At 46.1% G+C, this 27023-nt stretch overlaps 1 protein-coding gene across 1 annotated transcript in view; it reads right to left on the reverse strand.

Moving 5' to 3' along the window:
* The window catches only part of Vstm4 (V-set and transmembrane domain containing 4), a 76578-nt gene that overhangs the window by 30943 nt on the left and 18612 nt on the right, over positions 1-27023 (reverse strand). The window contains exons 2-4 of the mRNA XM_005348672.3: positions 24562-24630; positions 17263-17370; positions 5306-5339 (exon numbers count right to left, since the gene is read on the reverse strand). Coding sequence (XP_005348729.3) covers positions 5306-5339; positions 17263-17370; positions 24562-24630 — 211 coding nt within the window. The remainder of the gene's footprint in view (positions 1-5305; positions 5340-17262; positions 17371-24561; positions 24631-27023) is intronic.

Genomic DNA, 27023 nt, shown 5'->3' on the forward strand with positions numbered 1-27023 from the left:
TCCTTGGACTTCCCACAGGGCAGGGAACCCTGATTGCTCTTTGGGCTGATGAGGGAGGGGGACTTGATTGGGGGAGGAGAAGGGAAAAGGGAGGCGGTGGCAGGGAAGAGACAGAAATCTTTAATTAATAAATAAATTAATTAATTAAAGAAAAGAAAACATGTTGCTGCCTTCCTGGGTCTGCGAGCCCATATAGTCTTATACCCAGGAGGATTGCCATGCTGGGAACTCCCTTTTCTGCACTCCCAACTCTCTCTCTCTCTCTCTCTCTCTCTCTCTCTCTCTCTCTCTCTCTCTCAAGCCTTTTAAAATTTTGCCTGTACAAGAGGCATCCCAGCTCTGAGGAATCACTGGCATTTTGCTTTAAAGCTGGGCTTCAGGGACACTTTTGAGCCATTTCATATGAACTGAACTGCTCTCATTGCTGACCCTTCCAGAAAAGGCATGTTGAAAACCCCAGGGAGCCCTGAAATGCTTGCTTTGTTCTGGGACATCTGCTTCCTAAGAACACTGACTGGGGGAGGAAGAGTCCATCATTCCTAAAGGCCAAGGCCACTCCTCCTAGACCATGGCAGCTTCTTGACTAAGGGCAGGACATAGTCATGATAAGCTTTGCTTCTCTTCTTTGATTTTTTTTTTTGTTTTTTTGGGTTTTTTTTGCAAACCATGGAACTCCCTAGAATCTCCATCTTGCCCCGGTCACTTGGCAAGATGATTTTCTGTGACCACAGTGTTCTCAACACCAGCATGTGGTCTCTTCCTGAGGGTCCCTCCCTTGCCTAAGGGTTTCCTTTCCTGGCTTCTGGCCTTGGTCCTGTGATTTCTGCCCTTTTCCCTTTAGAAGGAAGTGGTCAAAGGACAGAAAAAGGACACTGATCATGAATAGAACTTGAGACCCGGGGTCTAGTTCCCACAGCAGCAACCAAAAAGAGTACCAGGACCTGGTCTCTGTAACGAAAAGGATGGGCTGAAATTCCCAGGCTTGTAGCCCAGGACACAGGTCAAAGTCACGGTGAAGGAAAGAATTGACTTCTTCCCTAGTCAGGCACTGCAGGAGGGAATCAGAACTACATGAGGTCACATGAGGCTCTAGTGAGGAGGGTGTGTCCCTGGCAGATGTATGGTCAGACTTGACCCCATCATGGTCTCAGGCTGAAGGAGGAAAATGATATTCCAGAGACTTAAATGTGTGTCTTAAACATGAAAGGTGCAATTGGTTTGGCAAGAAGCATTTCGTTGTGAAAGTTTTGGGCTGGGTACCCCGCTACATCACTGGCAGTCCCCAGTGTGGGTACAGAGACAGAAACATTTGTGCAGAACTCTATGACCCTGATATCTGGGTTATAGTGTGGATCTTAAATGTTCTCTAAAGACCATAAGCCTTTCCCCATTGTGAGCTGGTTTTCTCAAGTATTTTGTCACAGCAATAGAAAGATGACTGATACACTTGTATATTCCAGGGCTAGGGATAATGAACTCTAACGTCTACTAAACAAGGATGACATTCTTGCTGTACCCCTCCTCCCAGTAGTCCCCAGCTTAGGTGACTGCTGTATTGGGAGAGGTAATGAGGAGCTGGGAGGAGGACCAAACAGGAGAAACGGAAAGCCCTCCCTGAAGCAGAGCCAGGTATCCCAGGAATAAAGAGAGGCCGGTAGGCTGGCCTCTCGGCCACCACGACTGACCCAGCTATAACCCTCTCTCCAAATGACGGGCCTGATTCACCCTAGTCTTAGAGAGTCTTAAAAAAGAAGCAGCTTTGTTGAGACTTCGTTGATTTCCAATACAATCTGTAGATCAAAAATCATCAATTTTTGTAGACCTACAAGTTGCACAATCATCAGCACAACCCGTTTTTAGGACATCACAATCACAGCCCCGCAAAGTTCTACATTTAGTCCCTACCGCATTAATCACACCCGCAATTAGTCCCCACGCTCAGCCTCAGCGATAAGCAAGCATCGCTCTATTTGCTGGCTCCATAAATCTCCCTTTTCCAGGCATTTCATTAGCACTGCGCACAACCATACAATTTGCACCTGGTTTCTTTCACTCTGGCGTTTTGAGAACGGGCTCTTTCCACCGCCTGCTTTGTTGCCAAGCAGAACTTTACGGGACCGATCTGCTGCAGGTTGTTCACTCTCTCGCCCACAGATGAACATGTTTGGCTTGTCTCCAGTCTCTGCTTATTCTGAAGAGAGCGGATGTGAGCAACCCCACACAGGTCCTTGAGCGGATGTGAGCAACCCCTTGAGTGGGCATGTGCTCTCATGCTACTGGGTAGATCCCTACAGGCACAGTTGCTGGGCCGTATTATTAAGAGTCACACCTTAAGAAACCACAAAACTGCATTCTCCATTGGGTGCTCCATTCTGTAGTGTGCAATGATCCCGTTTCTCCTTATGCATGCCAACACTTGGCATCATCTGTCTCTTGGAATGTAGGCATTATGGTTGTGGTATGCTGGAATCACATTATTGTTTAATTTGCATTTCCCTAATTAATGACTAAAGATATTGGGCATCTTTCCCCATTTTTATGAACCACGGGTACAACTTCTTTAGGGAGATACCTATTCTAATCACTCTTGCCTATTTTAATTATGCTATTTGTCATCTTATTATCTAGTTGGAAGAACTATCTGGAAACACATTCCTTGCCACCTATCTGATTGGAGATATTTGCTATTTGGTGATTTGTCTTTTCATCTTTCTAATTGTGTCTGTGGAACTAATTTCTTTACCACTCTCTCATTTATGAATCTTGCACAGTGTCACGTTACCTAATCCAAGGACACAAGAATTTCTCTGAGAAAATTTTATCGTTTTAGCTTTTCTACTTAGGACTACTACTCACAGCTTGCTGATGCTGTGAGAAAAGGGGTCTCAGCTCAGGTGTCCATCCGTGGATGTCTGTGGAATTCACACCACTTGATGGAAAAGACATGCCTTCTGTTTAGAGTTACCCTGCACCCATCAGAGCTCAGCGTGGAAGCTTCCTTCTGGATCCCGTGTATCCTCTGATCTCTGTACCGGCTATGCTTCCCTGATTGCTGTGCCTGTGTTTTCACTGGTCCCTTGCTGTCGAGACTCTGCGTGTAACTTTAAACAAATTTCACGATGAGATTTCCCTGCTGATAGTTCACTGCTGCTTTCAACTGCGGTTTGCAGTCGTCAAAGATTATACCCGTACGATTCCAAGCCTTTCAAGTTGTTGAGCTTTGTTTCTCTCGGCCTAGGATATATCTTGGAGAGCGCTTCATGGGGACATGAAAAGGTGTTCTTCCATAAGCTGATTGCTGTAGATGGATCAACTGAGTCTTGTTGATTGACAGCATTTATGAATTCAGTGACCTTGAAGATAGGGGACCTAAGCCAAGCCTACTTGTTGCTAAAAATCCCCATGGGTTTTCCTCTCTCCCTCAGCTCTCCAGTTTTAGCTCTGGGTCTCTGTTGTTAAAGGCATATACCATTTAGGACCTTTGTTTTCCTGGTGGATTGGTCATTTTACCACCTAAAGTCCCACCCAATCCTTCCTAAGTGGCTTTCTCTGTGTTTTACGTTATGAGCTGTGTGATATCTGCACGTAGACTGTTTACTGCATGGTGTCTCTTCTTCCATTCGACTTGCTTCACCTTAGCTATAAATGAGTATGGAATGAATTTGTTACAAACAGAATTTATTTGGGAGACATAGTTATTGACTATGCCAGACTCTGTGATTCAACTGATTTATTTAGAGCATCAGTTGATGCTCTAAAGATAGGTGGATGGAAGTAATTTATTATTTATCTCCTCCTCCTTTCCTATGGTTTTGTTTATTCTATTTCTTTATGTGACTTGAATATATTAAAGAATTATCTTGACTTGTCTATAGTCTTTTTATGATCAAAATATGTTGTAGACATGTGTGAAATTCTCAATGAATTAATAAAAACATACACATTATTCGAGTTGTTCCTTCTTAATTATTCAAGGTTGCTTTTATTTTGGGTTCAAGAATTTCTTTTAGATATGATTTTTCAAGTAGGCAACTGTTAGTACCTAGTGAGCTATCAACAAATCATTTAAGTTTTCCTGAATTTGAAAATGTCTTTCTTTCTCCTTCGTTACTGAAAGAGAGTTTTTCTCAGTATAGAATTTCTGGTTGTAGTTCTTTCAGATTCCGAGAAGAACACCCTTTCTTTCTGTCTGTCTTCAGTCAGAGAGGGCACTTAGAATCATTTCACCTCTTGTCTAACTGTGCCGTGTCTTCTGTAGATTTTAGTACATTCATCCTAGCTGGAATTAACATTTTTGAATCTATGAATCTTTTTCTTTTGCAAAATTTGGGAAGTGTTCACTGATTATTCCTTCTAACAGATAACTAATGATCAACCCCTCTAGATTTCACTCTCTGTCTGTAACCTGACGGTAGGAATCACCCCTACCCCAGGTTCCTGAGAACTAGCTGTTCATCCGTGTTTTTAGTCTGTTTGTATCTGTGGTTCACATGCATGATTCAACGACTCTGTCTTTCCCTTCCCCAATAACCTTCTGACACTGTCACCCTATTAGTGAGTCTATTCAACAAGATTTGTATTTGTTAGTATATTTTCTCCATTCTATACTTCTACTTTCTAAAGTAACTTGACTTTGTTGGGTGGCACTTTTACTTACTGTTTGCTTTCAAAAGATTTTTCATTTTTCAGTTGATCGAACAGATTTACAACATCTGGTTTAAAATCCTTATCAGATTATTTCAATATCTGATCAACCTCCCTGCTGATCTGATCAATTAGCTTTCCTCGTTTTAGTTATGATTTTGGTGTATTTTCACTGTCATTGGGTGATTTCAATATCATTCCAATAAGAGGCTCTGTGTCCCATTGATGTTTTTTAAAATTTGAAGTCCCAAAAATTGCTATGAGTTTGAATCTATCTTAAAATTACTATATTCCCAATGAAGCCTGTCAGTAGCTAAAGCAGAACACAGGCCACGTCAGTGCTTGTGGGAAAAGAGATTAGTTAGTGGTGAGGAGGTATTGAAGTGGCTCAGACCTGTTGTAAGTTCCCACATGGCCCTACAGGACACCTTTTAAGCTCCTCAAAGATACAGGCCAGCATGAGCTACATCTCACATCTGGGCCCTGTGAAGATTATGACTGTTGTGTGGACTATTCACATATGCAAACATGTGCAGAACATACATTCTTTGACTTTCTTGTGACCAACATCTTTTAGTAAAAATATATATCTAACCAATTTCTTGATAGTATAAAAAGAAAACAAAAGATCAAAGGGAGATAACAAAGAAAATAGTCTTACCTGTTTTGAGGACATTTCACCAAATAATGTCTCACTGTAAAAGGAAACAGAATAATAATTGGTAAATACAAGTTAGTTTGGCATTACCTGAAAGGCAGGGACTCAGATCTTGCTCAGGTAATAGGGCTGCACCAGTCAGCTTGTGGGTCTTCTTGTCTACAACTTTGGGGGAAATCATGACAGAGACATCAGAGGGCACCCCCAATGACTTGATATTATTTCAGTTCTGGACTGTGTATCAGGTATGAGAAGCCACATAGTCCAGACATCATAATATTCGTCTTCGTCCAGGACAAGTTGAGTTGCATTTTATGCTATAGATTCCTGGGGTGGTGAAGTCCTACACCTTGTGAGTTCTGAGTCATGAAAACAGCCTTTTGAACCAGACGGGACAGGCTATCTCTCTTTAGAATCATCTCATTGTTAAATGGGCTTTCATTCTGTGGTTAATGTTCTTTATAGTCTCAGAAGAACTTCTTAGATAGTCAGATATGATATCACAACACTTGGAAACCTGAGGAAGGAGGTTCTTAAGATCAAGACTTGTTTGGGGCTGTAGTGTGGCTCTGTTTCCAAGCAAAATACAACAACAACAAGATGTCCTTAAGAGACAAGTCTTAGAGCAAGATACCTTTCTACAATGGCTCTCTTTGAAGCAGACGTCTATCTATAGTGGAAAAAATTAGAATACATGGGCACCTAATCCAGAATATGTCTGATCTAAGAGTTGAAAAAGCCAGGGGAATTCCTGAGTTGTATGACAAATGTTTACATGACCAGCCCCAGTGAATCCCACCTTCTTGATCTGTTTATACCTATGTATATCATCTCTTACCTCGTGCTAAATAGAACTTGGTCACATGTCTTGTTTAGATCCAAGGCACATTAACCAATGTACCACAAGAAGATACATAAAAAGTGCCATTGTCTGAGTCTTGTGACAGGCAACTTTTCTACTCCCAGTTATTCTGTGGGCCCACTGGAGTACGAGTCCCCACAGAGACAGCCTTAACCATGGTAGCTGAGATCCCAGAACAACCAGCCCCATCCAATCCCCCATCAGACTGCAGCTGCATGAAAGACTCTGGCTGGGAGTAGCTGCGGAACTGCACAGCTGAGCTCAGTCTTTACAGCCAACCTGTGGATGAGCAGATAAAATGGCTGCTTGATGCTCTTGGGTTTGGGGTGCTCTGCCATACAGTTAGCCAGTGTAAGGTCCAGAGCAGGACTGTCAGCACTACAGAGCTAAAAAGATATATAAACCATCTCTCCAGTAATGTCTAAACCCTTCCTGCATTCCATTTACTGGGCACCTACTATGGGCTAGATGGTTTATGGACGCAACAAAAGCAACATAGTATGTACTGGACGTTCATGTTTATGGCGGTGTTGTAAACTGTATATGGGTCAGTAGACTTTAGTATCTGGCTTGTAAATCCTAGAACATGCTTGGTTCAGAAAGGAAACAATTTCTGGGTTATCTTGCAATGTGTCTAAGATCTGACTATATTCTTTTTATTCTCTGCGTGTAACATCGTTATTTTCCACTTCACAAAGCCGAGACAGGCTGTCTATTCATCGAAACTTATACCCCCAGACACCTGACACAGGGAGCAGCATGCATGGATTGACGTGAAGCATCCTTGTCCACTGAGACTTTGAGTAACTCATGGCTTTAGTAACTAACTCAGGAGGATGAAATTTCCTGTGCTTTGCTTCCAACAAGGATTGAATAACGACCAAATCGTGGTGTCAACTGGCAGCACATTAAACAGCATCTTTGCTGCTGGATCATCATTTAACCCCTAACATACGTAATTGAAACGCTGTGCGTGGTATTGAGTAGCTTGTGAAAACTCCATCTATTCTTGCCCCCTTTGGTATTGAAGGTGACATTACCAAGTTCACATCTATTAACAAAACGGAAATGGGATTGATGGAGAAATGCACCCTAAGCAAACCCTGAGTTCTTGTCTCCTCATTTACATGTGAGGATATATATATATAGTAAAAATAAAAATCTATTTCAATAGAAATGCGCTTCTGATAAAGTTTTACTTTATGCTTATTAATTATTTATCTACACAAATGATCCATTTATGTTTTCGCTGTTCATTTTATAGTTCTCTTCCCAAATACTGTTGATTGTGAAGTATTGGTAATTTAATCTTATAACAATATTTTACCACCCAGACCAGAGAGAAGGGAATGGAGAAGTAAGCACAACAGTTGCGTGAGCACAACAGTTGCTCAGCACAGCAGCTATGTGAAAATGGGATAAAATTCCGTGCAACAGCAGATGAAGGGAAAAGGAGACAGGGACAAGAGAGAGGCATTCCTACCAGTTGCGGCTTCTGTGCGAGGCCGTCTTCACCCCCCACTTCATAGACTGCTTTTTACTTCCTTCATGGGGTGCTTGAAATAAACAGGGCTGGTGATCGAAATTAAGGATACAAAAGGGAGCCTGATGGCCGTGCACGACTTTAATCCCAGCACTAGGGAGGCAGAGGAAGGCGGATCTCTGTGAGTTCAAGGCCAACCTGGTCTACAAAGCAAATTCCAGGACAGCCAGGGCTGTTCACAGAGAAACCCTACCTTGAAAAAAAAAATAATATGAGCAAAGGAGTCAAGACCGTGACGGGTAGACCCACCGAAACAGCTGACTTGAGCTGGTGGGAGCTCACTGACTCTGGACTGACGGCTGGGGAACCTGCATAGGACCAGGTAGGTCCTCTGTATGTGGGTGACAGTTGTGTGGCTGGGGCAGACTGGGGCCCACTGGCAGTGGGATCCAGATTTATCCCTAGTGTTTGAACTGGCCCATTCTCTTTGGAGGGACACCTTGCTTGGCCTAGACACAGGGTGGGAGGGACTTGGTCCTGCCTCAAAGTGATGTGTCAGACTTTATTGACTCCTCATGGGAAGACTTATTCTCTCTGAGGAGTGGATGGGGGTTGGAAGGAAGGTGGGAGTGGGAGGAGGGGAGAAGTGGGAACTAGGATAGGTATGTAAATGAGAAAAGATTGTTTTTAAAAAAAAAAAACTAAAAAAAGATTTTTTAAAAAAAGGATACAAAAGGACATGATGAAGTGGTAGCCTCTCAAGATGGCTCTTTCTGCCATGCTCTGGAGAGCACTGCCCTTGCAACAAGTCGCATTTGTAATGAAAACATTGAGAAGTCGGCAATGCATAAAGTGAAAGACCAAGGTCATGGAGTTTGTTTGAGACAATTATTCAGGCAACACATGTTCAAAACTCACAGCTCTGGTCTCCAACATCAACTTTACAATAACCTCTTTAAACATTATTCGTGCATTGTAATGAAAGACTGGAAAGCACAGAGAGGGCTGAAAACTTATCCACAGTCACACAGCAGGTGATATGGACCAAGCTGTGTTCCCTCCAAAATCCATATGTTGACGACCTAATCCCCAGTGCTTTGCGATAGGATTGCAAATGGATACAGGATCTTAGAAAGAGTTTAGTTAAAATCAGGGTGAGCTCTCATTCAACAAGACTGGTGTCTTTAGAACAAGGGACCAGGCCACAAATGCAGACAGAAAGCTAGGTGACCCGTAAGGAGAAGACACCAAAGAGAGAAGCTCCGGAGGAAACCAGCTCTGATGCTACAACACTTCCACCTCAGGCCTCCAGTGTCCACAACAGTGAGGCCACACGCAAGTCCTTAGTGCAGCCCAGTCTGTCCTGTGAAAGCAATCTGACAGCAAGTGCTTCCAGGTCACCGGCAGAGTGACCTCTGTACCTTCTCTATGCCATTCTCAGAGAAACCAAGAGCTGGTGTCACCCACAGATAGACATACTGAGTCTCACAGAACCTATGGCTTGGACACACCATCCATACTACAGCTGTAGCTGGATGAGTAGGGCTGAGACCTGGCAGAATGCCAGGAGCTTCCAGGTTTGGGGAGGTGGAGTCCAGGTGAGGGAAAAGGAATGGGGTAGATAGCGACCAGGAGTGAAGAGGCAGGAGAGAAGCTGGGGAACCTCCTTCAGGGTGGGGGACTGGCTAAGAAGGGCCACCAGCCTGGTGGGATGTTCCAGGAATGCGTTTGACAGATGACCAAGAGGTCTGTGCTGCATGGACACTGGGCCGACACTCCTGCTGATGGAGATGGGCCACCCAGGTCTACAGGTCACTCTGGGCAATGGTAAGCTTTTGTGAAGAGGATGTCCCCAGAGTTCCCCGTCTCTAGTCATAGCAATATGCCAATTATATCCATATCCTAGCTTACCCTGAACTCTGAAGAGACAGAGCCCACACAGCAAGGGTTCAGGAGTGTGTGGGAGGCTGCTCAGAGAGAGAGGACTCCCTACCTATGGTACTAGCTCTAGCGGTTAGGAGCCCAGAAAAAGAAGAAGCCCATTGGGGTGACTGGAGGAGCAGTCTTCCATCACTGCCTCCCGGCACTAGTGAATTTATCCTCAGAGATGAAAGCACAAGAGACATGGTCATGTTTGGGGCGATCTCCAAAGGTTCTGGAAGGAAAGCAGTGCTTCTCATCCCTCCTGAGGAGACACTGTAGTCACTAGCCTCTTCTTGCCAACCACCGTTTTCCTCCTTCTCAGCTAGGTTCTCACTGCTCAAAGCTACCACCGGCGGTCACACCCCCAAAAGTGTGTCGGGCCTGAATCAGGCTGTGGCTGCCCCAGCTGGGTCTCACGGTCACCCCCTTCACTGGAAATGGGAAGACAGGCTGAAGAAACCACACGCCATCTTTTCAGTTCCATTGTAGTTTTGGGCCCACCAGGGTGTGGCTGACTACACACACACACACACAAACACACACACACACACACACACACACTCGCATGCACACACATGCACATGCCCACAAATGCACATATACACACACACACGCACACACTCTTCCCTTACATTCATTTTGGTTTCCTAGGCCTTGCAGAGACCTTGTTAGGCCTGTGGGTGGTTTTGCTCTGCTCACAGGATATCTATCTCCTCTCACAGCAGAGCAGCCCTAGGACAGGCTCTCCACTGCACCCAGGATCATGTGCACAGAGAGCGTTTCCTGCCCTCTCAAGTCCCCAGAGGGAGCCCCACAGCCTGGGAAAGCACAGCCTGATATCTAGGCCCAGGCCACAGCCCCTGCCTACATTTCCCAGGAGTCAAGGCAGGTTGCAGTCCTCACTGTGCACAACACTGTCCTCTCACCACACAGAGCCCAAAAGCTCCCACCTCCACGAAGCAGACATGCCCAAACAACCCCTCAGGGCCAGTGCAGCCACGAGGATGCTGTCACCTGCTTCTGTCACACAGGGGAAGCTGGCCAGGAGTCTGGTGCCAGAAAACACTTAACACCAGGTTACACCCGGTGAATGAAAAGCACCGCCCGCCGGCACGTAAAGCTGCCCATCTGCTGGGTTCTGCCCCATGTGCTGACCAGCAGCCCTAAGTGACTGTGAAGCCCTCACTATGACAGGAGCCCCCAAACAAGGTGTGTAGCCATGCCAGGCTTCGCTGCAGCTCAGTGTGCAATATGCAAGTCAAAATGCAATTCGATTGTATTCTGAACATAATAGATTAAAACAAATTTTTACCTGGTTGTGTTTTAAAACCTCGGCCATGAGACAACAGATTATATCTACGGTTCACTTCTGTCTCCTGTGACAGTGTGTGTTAGCCTTAGCAGTGGGATGGCCAGCATGATAACGGAACCTTGTGATCAGGGAAGATAAGGCCATCACTGGAGAAGGTACTTGTTTACAGTTATATCTGGAATGTCCCCAAGGGCTCAGGAATTGAAAGCTTGAGTGTGGTCTCCATCAGTTTTAGCTCTCAACTTGAAACAGCCTCGTCACCTGAAATGGAATCTCAATTGAAGGATTGCCTAGATTGGCCTGATTTATGGGCATGACTGTGGAGAGTGTCTTGATATTTTTAGATTGGTGTAGGAGGACCCAACCCGCTCCACCATGGGCGGTACCATTCCCAGGGCAGCTGGTCCAGCGCTGTATCACAAACCTAGATGAACAGGAGCCCGTGATCCAGCTAGCAGGCATACTCTGCCATGGTTCTCGCCATCTTTGGCTAGGAAGGAAGTGAGTTCCTCAGTTGAAGGAAGCGCTGTGTGAAATACCAAGTGGGCGTGTCTTTACATTCCAGCCTTGAGTTACCCCCCCTAACTTCACTTAGTGATGGACTGTGACTTGGCATAGCAAACCAAATGAACAAACCCGGTGTCCTCCAGAGCTGCTTTTGGTTAGGGCATTCGTCACAGCAACAGAAACGAAACTGAATGACCACCAATACGGGAATGCTTAGCGGTAAGGCCTTGGGGAAGTGATTGGATCACAAGGGTTCTGACGTCATCAACGAATCAATCTGTTAGCTGGTTCGTGATTGGGCGATGAGATACTGTGCCTGTGCGGTGATGGAAACTTAGGCGGTAGAGCATGGTTGAAGTGGTCTTATGTCATTTCCTGGCTCCCTTCTCCCTTCCTGCTTCCAAGATACCACAAGATGAGCGCTCTGCTCCCTGCATGCTTCCTGCTATGAGGTCCCGCCTCCCTTAGTGTCAAAGCCATGGGGCCAAGTGATCATCAACTGAAAGCTCCGAACTGGGAGCCAAAGGAAACCTTTCCTCCATTGGGCTGCCGTTCCTCAGGATTTCTCCAGTCACAGGAGGCCGACTAACAGGATTCCCTCTCTGCTCACACCCAGGACACCCACAGTCCTGAACGGAAAGAGGAACACTCCTCCTGGTATGCAGCTGGGAGATTTGCTTCATAGATAAAAGAATTTGAAGGTAGGCTTTCAGTGCAGAACTCTTAAGGAAGCTACCAAGAGGTTCACAGGCTCACAAGGGTAAAATGGCCTCTTTTCCACTATTCTCAGTGGGCCTGTCCAGAACTAGTAGGATGAAAGCCTAAAGCAGGAGGTGAGGTTGACCTTGGGGCTACCAGCTATCTCTGACTCCAGACTGCTGAGCCCTTTGACCTCCTCAGGTCATCCTTCTGGTCTCTGTCACCCCAGTCACCCATTCTGTCTTCTGTGGTCTCTTCTCCCACCCCAGTCTGGCTATGAGTTGGACCCAATCCCTAGTTCCTTTTTTCTTGTACCTCTGGAGGAGAAGTCCATAAATCCTTTGGTTCTTCCTGGCAGGGAGGCAGACAGGGGAGGGATAGATTGTAATGAGCCTTGGATTGTCCAGTCTCTGGCTTAGAAGACAGACTGCAAATGGGAAGTAACAAGAACTCCCTGTGAAGAGTTCAGATGATAAGGAAAGGCTGCCACTGCTCCTACCTGGCTCCAAAAGGCCTTACAGACTGTACTTTTAGAAGTTTGGGCACAGAAGTCTGGGGGATCACTGGAAGCTCCCCAGGCCAGCAAGACTAGGTGGGCTCCTGAAAAGCAACAGCCTTAGAAAACAGTGTCCCGAGAAAACACCAGAATTCAGAGCTCGGTCCTGGACCCCAGGACTGGTATTCTCCAGGGTGACCCAGCTAAAGAGGCCCTGGGATGAGGTCCTGGGCACTGCAGGCACTCACACAGAGCGAGGACAGGGATTTGTGCTAGGGGGAAGAATGGTGTATGATTGTGCTGGACTAGTAACACATGGGTGCAATTAGCTTTGTTCAAAGCCCAGCTGGGTGTCCTGGAAACATAGCTGAGGCAGAACCGCAGCCAAAAAAGCTGGCCTGTTGCCCTTGGTTTCAGAAGAGCCAAGAGTGTTGCAGGGTCCTCAGGAGTGGGCCCGCTACTCTGATGTCCTCTGTCCAGATGTTGCTGCAGGAACCAAAAAGCACCGTGGGGTAGGAGCAACCTACAGACCTCAGTGCTCTGTGATGCCTACAGGAAGGGCTGGCATCCACAACCATGCATACAAAAGTCCAAGCAATGTATTTCAAAGGGAAAAAAAAAAACAACACAAACCAACAGGCTCACAGCAGAACCCCCCCAGTAAGAACTGGATCCTCTTAAAACCAAACACTATTCTCAGCCCTTTATTTACGGTTTGGCTTTCATCACAATAATGCAAATTTGTTATAATTCAAGGCATGGTTGACAAGTGTCCTTGGTTTTTAGTATCTGAGGGTCACACAATCATTTGAACACAGGTAGTATGACCCACAAAGTGCTTAATGGTTCTCAATGAGATTCATAGCTAGCCCACAACAGGGGCCACTTCCTATGGGATACCCTGGCCAGGTAGTTGCCATGGAAACAAACCAGGATTCCATTAGCCCAGGGCCCCTATAGCCAGCCATCAGTTATTCCTCAGTTACCTGTGGTAACTGGGCTGTAACCCTTCTTTCTCCCCAAGCTGATATCTACCTTGCTTCCAGTCTGAGAGTGGGAGAGAAGGCAATACTGGGGGAAATCACCATCACTATGCACCCCCTCCTCTGCAGGAGCTACAGGAGCTGCTCTTTCATGGATCTGCCCCACTCCCCTCTGCTGGACTGGTCTGCCAGTGTCTCAAAACTTGATATCCTTAAACTCAGGACACAAAGTATCAGAGCTAGAACTATTCTGCTCAATGGCTTTGGTACTTCAAGGAGAATATACCAAATGGGAACAATCTGGGTTTGTTAAGGAAAATTCTGTTTATGGTACTGATGAGAACTATACTTAACAGGCAGAGGACAGGGGTGCTGGACATGTCGTCATAACACAGTTCACAAATGATTCGTCCCAGTTTAATGACCTTCTGGAACCCACATTAGAAATAGGAAGAAATCTATTCAAAAGATCCTAGACCCTAAGCTCATTTAATTTAAATAAAATGTCTCTAAGTGTGGTTTTGCTCCCTTTTAATATACTATGGATGCTACAAGTGTCCACGAACCAAGCATGTGGGCTTTGTTATGCACTTTCCTGGAAATTGTACCAGCAGCTGGGGTTTTAGGAAGAGCCCCGCCCCAGATTTTAAGGCCTGTCTGCAACCATGCATACTTGTTTCTGTCACATGTACATCAAGTGTGTTATTGACTTTTTATAGCTGGGGCTAAAATATCTGGAAGAACACTTAAAAGGGAGAATGGAGTTCCTTGCTTATGATTACAGAGGGCCCAGTCAATGATTTTGTGGCCTCTTGTGCTCTGGCAGAACACCATGGAAGAGGCAGCAAGTGACAGATGCTGCTCTTTAGTTCTTGGTGAACAAAAGCACAGAACAAACCAGGACAGGGCCAGTGACGAGAAAACACCAAGAACTGATCCCAGTGACCCACCTCTTTCAGCTACGTGCAACCTTCTGAAGTTCCCAGAACCTCCCAAGACAGTCCTGTCAGCTTGAGGCTCAGCCTCAACCACATGTGTCCTGGGTGGAGACATTTTATGTCCAAACCTTAACGCCATGTCTTCAAACACATCCCATGCAGCCTTTAGGAATCGCCTAGAATAGACCACTGTCCTCTATGAAACTCGGATGTATCAAAAGATGTACCCAGATTCACAGAGCCAGGCAGATCCATGTGGGAAGAACCTTACTCACAACCTCCCCAGAAAACTGGAGGAAAGGTCCTTCATAAAGGTCATCCTCAAATGAAAAGTGGGGTGTTTGAGATAGAGCTAGAGACTGAGCCTCGTCTCTGCCACTGCTTACTATAGGGATAGTATCACGTTCTCTGTCTCATGGGGGCCATGCAGGCCACACAAGGACATGGAGGTGTAGAGCCATATGCCTGAGCTATAACAGGTGCTCACACAATGCTCTTGACAGCTGAGTAGGGCTTTAGATGCTAAGCAAAGGGGGTCACCTCCAAGCCCACCCTGACTGGGGATGATGATGTCATCATCCTCATTCCTTGAGGTCTCTCTGTGAGGTCTGGGGGAAGATGTCAGGCACCCCTGTGTGTCCAGCCTGCCATTCTTGGCCTTTCTTTGATTCCTGAAGTCCCACAGGATCGGCAGCTCAAGTCTGCCCAAGCCCTGGTGGAGCTGCCCTGTGCACACACCCGGCCTAGAAACTGCTAGGGCCTTCTAAGCTCCAGCAGCTGGAAGCAGAGCAGCTGGGAAGCAAATCTGTTTGTTCACCATTTGTGGAGCATCTGTCATGAGCCAAATCCCAAGGAGGACGGGTCACATGCATGGACTCTGCCTCACACAGAGTTCTCTGGAAGGGGGGCAAAGGGCCAACACCGCAAGCAACATTTGCCACAAGCTTGGAGAAGAGCTGAGGACCGTGAACAAGGGAAATGCTGGGACAATTTTGATGGGGCAGCAGATGCCGTGGAGAAAGGTACCCAAGGGCAGAACAATGAAACACAAGTCATGTGGGAAACACTCAGGCTCTCGTGGAGGGAGAGCTGGCCTGGACTCTTGGCTCCCTTTCAAAGGTTGCATTCTGTTCTCTGCTCCCTGTCAACCCCATCTAGACCCTGGAAGCTACCGATGGCACCTTTGTCTTCCATGCTTGCTGGCTTTGGTTTAACTTCAAGGGGAAAAAGCACCCAGGGACTCGACTCCTGTGCTAAAGAAGGGAGGCTGAGAATGCAGGATCCCTGGGCCCTCTTGTTGCCCCAGCTGGACATTGGCAGAACTGCTCTTGGGTACCACTTCTCCCACAACAGCAAATTCCTGTTATTTTATTTTATGTGCCTGAATGTTTCGCCTGGATGTATGTCTGTGCATCATGTTCATACCTGGTGCTGGAGGAGGCCCTGAAAAAGTGTCGGATTCCCTAGGACTGGAGTTACCGACATGAACCATCATGTCAGTGGAATTAAACCCAGGTCTTTTGGAGGAAAGTGCTCTCAGCTGCCACATGCTGTGACAACAGCAGCTCGTCCAGGTTCCAGACCCTCTCCTCCTCACCCGCGAGGGACAGTCTCCCATGGTATCAGCCCCTAGATGCCCATCTCTCCTCCTGCTTTCCACAGTCTTGTCCACATCTCTGGGGAGCGCTTCCTTCGTAGCTGTCTTCCCAGATTCACAACCTAGCTAATAGTGACAGTGATGTATGATTTACTCCTATGTCACCAGAGATGTGTTTAGGGCTGTGAGCATCGCTCCTTTCCCAGCTCTCAGACAGGTGCACTCCCATTCCTCAAATCTCCATGAGGAAGGAGGGGGCAGAAGCTGGGTCCTTGGCTGCTAAGTGAGGAAGTGTCATTGAAACTGGGCTCACTCTGTCTTGGTCACCTCTGAGAGCAACTGTGTTCCCAACTGGTTATGGAAATTCTGGGGCAGGGTGTGCATGAGGAATATTCAGAGGGGGCTTTAAAGGAATAAAAGCTTGAGGAGGCCCCTAGGAGGGAGGCAAGACCCTGGATAAAGGCCCACTGGTCCTTGGAAAAGAGAATAGAGGCATACAGCCGGGCAGGTTCTAGGAACCACTGGACTTGGGAAGCTGAGCTTAGAAAGAGAGATGGACTGTGGTTAGGATCGACAGTGTTTCTAGGGAGATGGTCATGGATTGCAGTGCCTGGGAAAGAAAGCAGGAGAGAAAGGACTGAGGACAGATTCCAGGGATCAGGGACACTGACAGGAAAAGAGGAGGCCCCAGACAGGGAAAGAACAAAGGGAGACTCTCCAGGCCCACCTGCCTGCCAAGAAGACATTTGCAAGTCTCTTGGTTCAGACACTGGGCTCCCAGGCTCATTCTTAAGAGGGGGAGCCAAAATGCAGTGCCAGGCTGCTCCAGCCACAGCCTCCTCGGGATGAATAACATGAAAGGAGTTAAGGGACCCAAAGCCACAGGAAGGCAGAGATGTGCGGAAGGGGAATGTAGCTGGTGTGACAGAGCTGTGTTTACGTCAGCAGCACCTGGGAGAAGCAAGTCTCGCGGGAGAAGCAAGTCTCGCGGGAGAAGCAAGTCTCGCGAAGCAAGTCTCGCTCACTTCGCTGCTTTCCCGTTCCAGGCAAACAATTACTGACCCAGGATGCTCTCCCACCAAGGTGATACTTTGCCCGGCATCTTCCGCCTGCGTGTGGGTGGCTACCCATTCCAGACATGATCTTATCTGTTTCCTTACCTCTAGATTTCCTCTTGTGAAACACAGACTGCCAGGCTATGACCAGGGTGAAGAGCAGAACGCTGAGGATCCCCACACAGCACACAAGGACGGCATACATATAGAGATCTGAAGGGCACATTGTGGTAAACATTAATTCAAAACAAACCACGAAAAGGATTTCAAATGTAAATTATAAAATTTTTTTTTTTGGAAAAAAAATGCACAAGAAGAAAACATCAGATCTATATCTGAAGCGTTCCTAGACTTGTAATCAGAGGCGTTCTCCCTATGAATAAACCTTGATGGTTGGGGGACACGGTTCAGAGATAGGACACCCACTCAGAATACGTATCCCATCATTAGGAAAGGTAAATCTGATTCACCACTGTTGAAAACTCGTGAGGGAGGTGAAAAGTCAAGTTGCAGATTGGGAAAGAGGATTTAAAACCAGAGCTCCAAACAGGGAGTAGTATCTAGCGTACGTCAAGAGCTCTCAAAAATCAACTCTGAAAAGTCAACAAAGAATCCTCCGTGGAAAGTGGGCAAAGCATGCAGAGACATTTCAGCAGACAGAACACCCGGGTGGTAAATAAACACATGGCTATATCCAACTTGCGCAGTCATGAAGATATGTAAAAGAACGCCACAGTGAGACGTCCACATACCGTTCAGAATCCTGCTAAGGATACACCTAAATTAGGCCACTCCAGCTGGGCTGGCAGTGACTGAAAACAGAAGTGCTATTTTGGAAAACTTGAAGAAATGAAAATAGTGAATTCTTTTTTTTTTTAAAGATTGTATATGTGTGTGTGTGTGTGTGTGTGTGTGTGTGTGTGTGTGTGTGTGTACAAGTACCTCCTGTAGAGGCTAGATAAGGGCATCAGATTCCCTAGTTACAGAAGGCTGTGAGCCACTCTATGGGGGTGCTAGAAACTAAACTCCAGCCCTTTGTAATAAGAGCAAGGGCTCTTAACCACTGAACCATCTCTCTAGTCCCCTAAATGATTGTCCAAACCATCTCCCATGGGTTACTCATTGTTTCTACCTTTTCCCCATGACAAAGAATACTAGGTTGAGTATTCATAAATGTGACCTCATTCATCTCATATTATGTTCTCAAGATTTGAATTTCTAGAAGAATCTCTGGGGCAACAGGAATGCTCCCTTGCAAAACTCTTGGGCTATGGTGAAGCAGAGAGATAAAGAGAACCAGTGTCCCTGGGTGGCGTGACGTAGGTATGGCAGTGAACGGCTTCCAAGAGGAACTTGGAGATGCAGGTGGCCAGTCACAGCGAAGGGAGAGCAAACAGGCTTACACATTCAGGTTCTTTTAAGTCTCCTACTTGATCAGAGACCTAGGGAGGCTTGGAAGAATCCATGCCTGGAGTCAGAAAGCCCTTTCATGTTCTTAGAGTTTGTCAACAGTTTTATCTAAGCTAGACTGAGTAGATTTCTGTTCCAGGCTACTTAAAAGCTTGAACTGAAATTTAAGCATAGTTGTGTCTCCAGCTTCAATATCCACAAATCCAGTCAATCGTGTACTAAAACTATTAAAATAATAACAGCAACCTTGGGGCCTGATGAGATGGTTCAGTGGTTAAAAATATTTGTTACTCTTGCAGGCAACCTAGGTTTGGTTCCCAGGACCCACATCACAGCTCACGGTTGTCTGTAACTCTAGCTCTAGAGGAACCAGCACTCTCTACTGGTCTTTGAAGGCACTGCACACATGTGGTGCATAGATGTACAAGCAGGGAAACAGCTATACACACAAAATAAACGTAAGGAAATGAGGCGGTTTGGATGAGAAGGCTCCCAGAGGCTCTTATATTTGAAAGTTTGGTCTGGTCACAGTTGATGGAACTTTTTGGGATGGATTAGGAGGTGTGGCTTTGTTAGAGAAGGTTTCAAAAGCCCACAGCATTCCCAGTTAGCTCTTTCTATCTTGTACTTGTGAATCAAGATGCAAGCTCTCAGCTACTGCTCCAGTGTCATGTCTGCCTGCCTGCTGCTATGTTCTCCATCACCATGGTCATGGACTCTAACCCTCTGGAACCACAAACCCCTAAATTAAATGCTTTCTTTTGTAAGTTACCTTGATTATGGGTTTTTGTCATAGCAACAGAAAAATAACAAAGGCAACAAATCTTTTTTAAAAACTGACTGCATTGAACAGTAGACATTTTTCTTGTCATACTTGGCTAAATAACACAGTATTAGAACTATGCATGTAGCACAGGCATTGTACTAAGTATCATATGTCATCTAGAGATGAAGACATTCATGGGTTATATTCAAATACTACAAGAGTTCTTTAAAGCACTTGCAAACCCATGTGCTTTTGGTATCTTTGGGTTGGAGAAATCATGGTACAAAATCCCATGGATACCGAGGGAAGAGTGTATAAGTATTGGAAGTACCACGGGACAAGGAGGAATACTTGTTTTTTTGTTGATGTTGTTGTTTGTTTGTGTTTCTGAGACAGGGTCTCTTTATGTAGCCCTGCCTATCCTGGGATTTGTGTGTAAAACAGACCACTTTTATTAGCGGCTAAGAAAGTCAGTAGATGGGTGGGCAGAAGGAGGGCTCTTCTGTGAGAATCCTGGAGCTACAATGGAAGCGGAGGGGAACTGGAGGGAGCGTTCTGAACACAAGAATGGAGCACTGTGGGAGGGTTCCTTAGTGCATCCAATGCTGGGCAGACGCAACCATGGGATCCTCCCCCACAGAAGCTGCTGGGGAAACCCCTGGTGGAAGCCAGGCTACAGTAGGTGGAAGGTCATGGGGCGTGGGGAGGTCTTGTTGGAAATAAGAGTGGCTTCCTCTGCAGTAAAGTCCAACTGCTTCTGTCCAGGACACATCTGTCTTCTGTCCAGGGACACATCTGTTCTCGCCTCACTTCATAGGCTGTGAGGTCAGGATCCTTAGGGAGGACGGGCTTGGCTTGTCCCTCTGCTTCAACATGGGAAACTCAACAATGAGACACATAGATTCTGTGAGAGGTAGGCCATTACCAGCTAAGGTCACAGGTCCGAATTAAGGACAGGGTATCAGGATACAGGACAGTCCCAATCCTGTGACCCCCACAGCCAGTCCTGATTTAGTCATTGTTGAGCAAAATACTCCAGGAACTTGGCTGGGATGGAGGAAAAAGTGTTGAATAACTCAATTGCCTTGCTGGACCAGACAGAAGTGGGGCAGACGGAGACAAAGCCTGCCTCTTAGGGAGTCCGGTGTCAGGCCTGGTGAAAAGGCAGGGTAATTTGACTTCTATTTCCTTCTTGGATGAGAGGAAAAAAACTGGCTTGCTAGAGTTTTTATGCCCCAAGATAAAAGCATCCTCACCTACCAGTCCCTGCATTCATATGCTCTCTCTATGGTCTCCAGGCTAAAGGGACCAAGAAGGAACAAGTGTGCAGGTGAACCCCCAGGTTTACCGTTCCCGCCAGATGTCCTTGTCACATATCACACACATCGGGGGCCTGCTCTCTCCTGGTGGGAGGCAAAGGACTCAAGGCCTGGTTGTGATTGCTGATCTCAGCCTAGATATGGAGCATAGGGAGCTGGCTCTCCACAGGCAGCTGTGACTGCAGAATCATAGAACATCTGCCCAGTGTTTGATGCTCCGCTGCTCCACCAACACGAAGGCCCTGGAGGCAATGGACCCTCGCCAGTAGGCACCATCTACCCTCGCGTGGGTCCTAATGCATGAGTGTCAGTGGATGCTCTCGGCTCTGCTCTGCTCTGCTCTTGGAGCTATGGGGCCCTGAAAATGCCACTTCACAGGAAAGGAAAAACCGCACCCTGTTTTCCCCAGATCAGGCAGCAAGCAGCGCTGAGAAGTTCTGATTTCATCTCCTATTCCAAGAACTTCTTTTCCTGCACAAAGGAGAATGAACCTGTTCAAAACAGTGACTCTGTCACTGGCCCCAGGTCTCTCTGTCAACAAAAGTTAACCCAAAGCCAGGCCCACAAAATCAGAAGACTCCAGGCTCACCTTTTCACAGTGACAGCTCAGTTGCCCTGTGCCCTAGAAGCTGGCATTCTCTCCTGGTGTCACCCTATCCTCACCCTATCGTGTCCTTTAGTTATTGTTTTTAAAAAAATCGATTTCTAAAAGATGGCTCAAAAAGTTTCAAAATCAAGCCTAGTCAAATAGCACTGTTTGGAGAGTTAAACCTAAATTCAATAATATCAGCTTTTAAACAGTGCAAGGGAGGGAGGCTGGGTGTGTAGTTCGGCCGCACAGTGCTCATGGCATTCATGAGGCCCTAGGTACCAAATGGAATAAAGGAATCCATGATCACATAAGACAGGGGATTTAGCTCTGTAGTGAGGTGATCATCTAAGGTCACAGACCCGAATTAAACACAGACTGGGCAAGGCACTGAATTTCATTCTGTCCAAATAAATAATAAAATAAATGGATAAATGGGTATATAAATAACAAAGTAAACTACTACCTATACCTATACCCGCTCAACAGCAATATCAAATATCACGTTTTAGTTCCCAAATCTATTTGCAATTCTATTTTTTGCCTGGACTGCTAAAGACATCACTGTCATTTTTAGACAAGTGGCAAAAAAAAAAATCCAGGTCTCCTCAAAGCAGATGGAGGGACCAGCAGGCTGCTGTGACTGTGCACACCACAGGGAGGCCAACACAGGGTGACAAGGGTCCTGTGCCAGCTCCTGCCCATCCTCCCAGTCAGCCAAACAAGTCGGGCAGGACAAAGGCACCTGTTGCCTGGCAACAGAGCAGAATATTCAGTGCTGCTTTGAAACTGGGTGACCCCAGCATTACTTAGTCCTGCCAAGCACCGCCCCCTCACACAACACACACACACACACACACACACACACACACACACACACACGCAGTCAAGAAAGCCAGGGTCGGTATTCTACATTTCCAGTTCTAAGGCAAATGCCTAGGGAATAGCTGTTCTGGCAATAAAACTCTGTGTACTTCCACTAGTTTTTAATGTAGCCTGTAATACCATCTTGTTCAGGGCAACATACCTGAGTGATAGCCCTGAGGGATTTTAACTCGCTCCAATATCTCATCCAGAGCCCTGACAATCAATGCTTGCTTTGTTGGGCAGGCACACAGCCAGGCCCAGCTAAGCCCCAGGAGGATGGATATCTGTCCACAACCCACATTGAAGCTCTTCCAATCAGGAACAAAAGGGCAAAAGCCCTGGAATCCTGTGCCAAAGAGTTTCAACTACACCCTTGACCTTGCCAAGGCCATGGCAGGTTAAAAAAGCGGGGACATTGCTACTGTTGCCATGAGCATCACAAGCAACAGTAGCAGCAGCACAGGGGAAGAAGGCATGGAAACTGCTGCCCTGGGGCATGCATGGTACATGGTGAGACTACCAGCTGCCAGTCTTTGATAGGATCTGATTGTCTCTACTGAAATGGAAGTCCATGCTGGACCACAAATTGCACTGAGTGACTACATCTGAGGAATTATAAAATGTTGACACTTATACAAAGTATCTTTGAGATACAAATCATGCTGCAAAGTGTGTCAAGACTGACTGCTATAGTCCTTCCAAATGGTTATTATTATTATTATTATTATTATTATTATTATATCATTGCAGTTTTAAAATATGGTCCTGACAACCACCCCATCAAAACCACCTCACACTCTTGTGAACACTTGACGTCCACTGCAGACATGGAGTCAGGACTCTCTCTGGCACATTCTCCTTAGAGAGTCCCACAGCCTTCCCATCATTCTCTCCCATCATAACACCAGGGGTTAAGACAGCTTTGGAGAGATGGGGTAAAGCTCAGCCAGGTTGTCTCAATCTTACCCAACCGCAATGAGAAGAGAAAACCTTGCTCCTTCTGTCCCACAACTTCCCTCTGCGGGCAAGACAGCCACTTTCATCTCTGGCCACAAGGAAGCCAAATGAGAGGCAAAGGAAGAGAGCTAGGGACTGTTTTGCTAGGATAGTCTTCAGATACAGACAAAGGCAACTATATAGTGTAGAAGAAAATTCCAGAAATACAAAGATTCATTATTGGATAAAAGGTGATCTGAGAAAAAAAGAAGAAAGAAGAAACTACTTGCAACTATAAAACTAAATAATAAGTCCTGGCAAACTGGGGATTACGTCACAGTGAATGGTTTGCCAACCGCAATTAGAGTCGAATTTTTTCAAAGAGATACAGTGTCTGTTTAACACACTATGGAAAAGGCTGCTTTGAATTCCAGTGCTTTCCAACAAGGCTGGCTCTCCTTCTGCCACCTACTGTCTTGTTTTCCTCACACGTGGGGGTAGGCACGCCTCCTTTTCATTCATCATCAATCAACCCAAAGGCTTCACAAGACAGAATCCTTCCCCAGGTCCTGCCCCCGTTGACAAGCCCTGTCCCCTGGTCAAAGACTCTGACTGAGCGCTTAGAGTGCATGATGTCATTGTTTATGGTCATAATTCTCTACTGTCCTTTCTCTGGGGCAGAGACCTGTAAGCTCCCAGCTCTTGGCATTTGCAGGCAGAATCATTTGATGTGGAAAGGGTCTTTTGCATTACCTCTATCTCCAAGTTGCTAATGTCATTCCCACACTTGAGGTGACCAAAACTGTCTCCTGACATTAGCAAATGTCCCCGACAGGGGCAAAAGCACCCCCTGTAGAGAATTGCACTCCAAGACTCAAACCTGAATGTTTGCCAGAGGTTTGCATTATACAAAGTGTCTAGGAGATTCAAATCATGCGGTAAAGTGTGTCAAAACTGACCGCTACAGTCCTTCCAAATGCATAGGGCACCACCCCAGAGTTCAGCCTGCATTCATAACAAGCACCTTGGTGGGGCTGCTGCCAGGAACCATCTCTCAGGTCGTGGCTTCTAGCCTGCTGCATGCTGGAATCAAGTGGGAGGTACTAAGGCATTTCAACTAAGTCAGAATCTCCTGCAAGCAACCTATTTTTAAAGCTTCTTGATTGGCTCTACCATAGGGGGAAAAAACATTGCCTGCAGCTTTCAAACTCTTCTAGAGCCCCAAGCTTTTGAAACAACTAAGAATTAAAGGTCGCTTCAGTAGGCATATTCTTTAATTTTCCATCACTTGGGAGTCCCTCCTTGGTATCACCCAGGAAAGGGATTTGGAGGCGGGGACAGAATTGGGCAGCATTTTCACACCACTTTCTGTACTAGCGATTCCCATATCAGTCCTGCAAAGATCAGTCTGGGGACGTGACTTGATGCTATGAAACAGTTAAGGAACTAGAATCCTTGTTTTTCCTATTTCCTTCTTACTGTCTAGAAATGAGGCTGTGTCAAGATACCAGACTTACCTTCAAATAATGCCCAGGTCACTTTCTTCTTCTCAAGTGATGAATCTTCAGTAGCTTTGAGAGAGATCACTGAAAACATAAAGAGACAGGACAGTGTGACACACAACACCTTACAGTCCTGACACGCTATAATCGCCAATGGGGCCATGTGGCACCACCAATGTCTCTTAAATTTACAATGTCCATATTAACAAAACTGCCTGAAGTCATCACAACCCAGAAACCAAGAAGAAACACAGCAAAGCATCCACTGCACAGCTGAGAAACCTGGGCCCCCGGACATGGAAAAACAAAACAAACAAAAACCTGAGTTTAAAAGCCAGTAAATGGCAAGGCCAAAGTTCAGTTCAGTGAAAGCGTTGCCTGCCCCACATGCTTCAAACATAGATAGATGGCTGATGGGGCTGAAACCGAATCAGCACTTCCTTTAATGATTTCAGCATCTTCCATGGGGCGGTGCTGGGTGTTTATTTCCAAACAGAAGCACCTGGAGTCCTGCAATGGCGGGGATCAGAGCCTGTGCACCACTCCGAATGTAAGACATTCTGCAATACGACAGGCTCCTACTCTTGAGATAATTTCGTCCTCTCCTATTTGCAGTAGGGGGCTGCTTGTTTGTTTCCCAGCTGCCCAGCCCTGAAACAATCACACAGAAACTATATTATTTAAATCACTGCTTGGCCCATTAGCTCTAGCTTCTTATTGGCTAACTCTTACACCTTAATTTAACCCATCTTCATTAATCTGTGCATCACCATGAGGTCATGGCCTACCAGCAAAGTTTTAACATGTCTGTCTCCGGTGGAGGCTCCATGGCTTCTCTCTGATTCCGCCCTTTTTTCACCGATCAGTCCAGTCCTCCCCGCCTACCTAAGTTCTGCCCTATTTACAGGCCAAGGCAGTGTTCTTTGTTAATTAGCCAATCGTATTCACAGCATACAGAGGGGAATCCCACATCATTTATTTGGTGGTTGATAACTGGATTTACTCTGCTTCCAGGAGAAAAAGTTGAGCTATAATATGTAAAGCCTTGAACATCATCACAGACAACAACAATGAAACACATACACCATCAGGGACTGATCTGACTGTTCAATGGGACTTTCTGTGTCGACAGGAAGGTTCCACGTGAGTGTTACCCCACAGCTACGTGTGGTTGTGGAGCACTTAAAACATCGGTAGTCTGACCAAGACGTGAAATTGACAATTGGATCCAATTTCTGTAATTTAGATTTAAACTCTCACACACGAGGAGCTCTAGACAAGAGAACCGAAGACTTGAATTTTGAAAAGGCCGGGGAAATGCAGGTGGAATTACTTTGAGAGGTGAACAATAAGGTAGGCATGGCCTATACGTTCATTCTCTTATTGCACTTCCTGCATGTTTCTGAATTAGTATTGTCATGGATCTCAATTCTTCCTAACCTCTTGTCTATTTGTACCTTTATGGGATATTTGATTTCGAGGTGTCTTCTAAACAGCTAGTCTTTTCTTCACGTGTGTCTAACCTGTCGCAAAACCTCTGTATTCAGTCTTCCTTTCATTTATGGAATCTTCCGACTCTTGATTATCCATCCAATTCTTCTTCACACAGCCCAGTTCTTCGGTGAATTCTCAAGTTTCTCACCTAATTTCCTAGCCAAGTTCATTTCAACAGCCACGCCTGACAATGTCTACATGTGACCCGAGGTCGTGTTCTCCCATCTAGGTTTGGTTTTGACATTGTCTCAGTATGCCTGAGAATTTTTCCAAAATGAATGTCAGACATTGATAGAAAAAAAATTACCGATTCTCTAGAAAAGTCTCCAGTTCCCCGAGAGCAAGAGGGAGAAGATTGACGATCACCTTAACCCACTCAGGGATTGGGTTGCCTAGGAGCTGTAATTTTAGTCCGGTCCATTTCTTGCTTTGGGTTTAGTCCCTCCGGCTCCCAGAGCAGGAAGCCTGAACTGTTTGCCACAGGTGCTCACATACCACAGTCAGGAATATCCCAAACTCATTTGCCTTCAGAACACCCTGGCTGTGGCTTTCTCTGCAGCTCCTGCCGAGCAGCTCCAGATGAACTTCTGGAGGACGTATGTGCCTGATGACTGGACTCCTCTGTAATCTTCTAAGAACAAATATGACAGCCGAGGTACAGAAGGTCATAAATAAATGCAACTGGAGAAGTAGTTCAGTGGTGAAGAGCGCTGGCTGCTCTTCCAGAGGAACCAGGCTCCATTTCCAGCACCCATGTGTCAGCTTACCACTGTCTGTAGCTCCAGCTTCAGGGAACTTAACACCCTCTTCTGACCTCCGTGGACATCAGGCATATGCATGGTACACAGACATAACTTACAGGCAAAATACTCACATACATAAAGTCGAAATTATAAATAAATACATGTTTAATTGGGGAACACACAGAGATGCTGTTGAGAAAGCAGAAATTCAGAGGGATTTCTTTCCCCTCCTAAAGGAAA

This window comes from Microtus ochrogaster, chromosome 6, assembly GCF_000317375.1.
Source record: "Microtus ochrogaster isolate Prairie Vole_2 chromosome 6, MicOch1.0, whole genome shotgun sequence".
Classification (NCBI taxonomy): Eukaryota; Metazoa; Chordata; class Mammalia; order Rodentia; family Cricetidae; genus Microtus; species Microtus ochrogaster.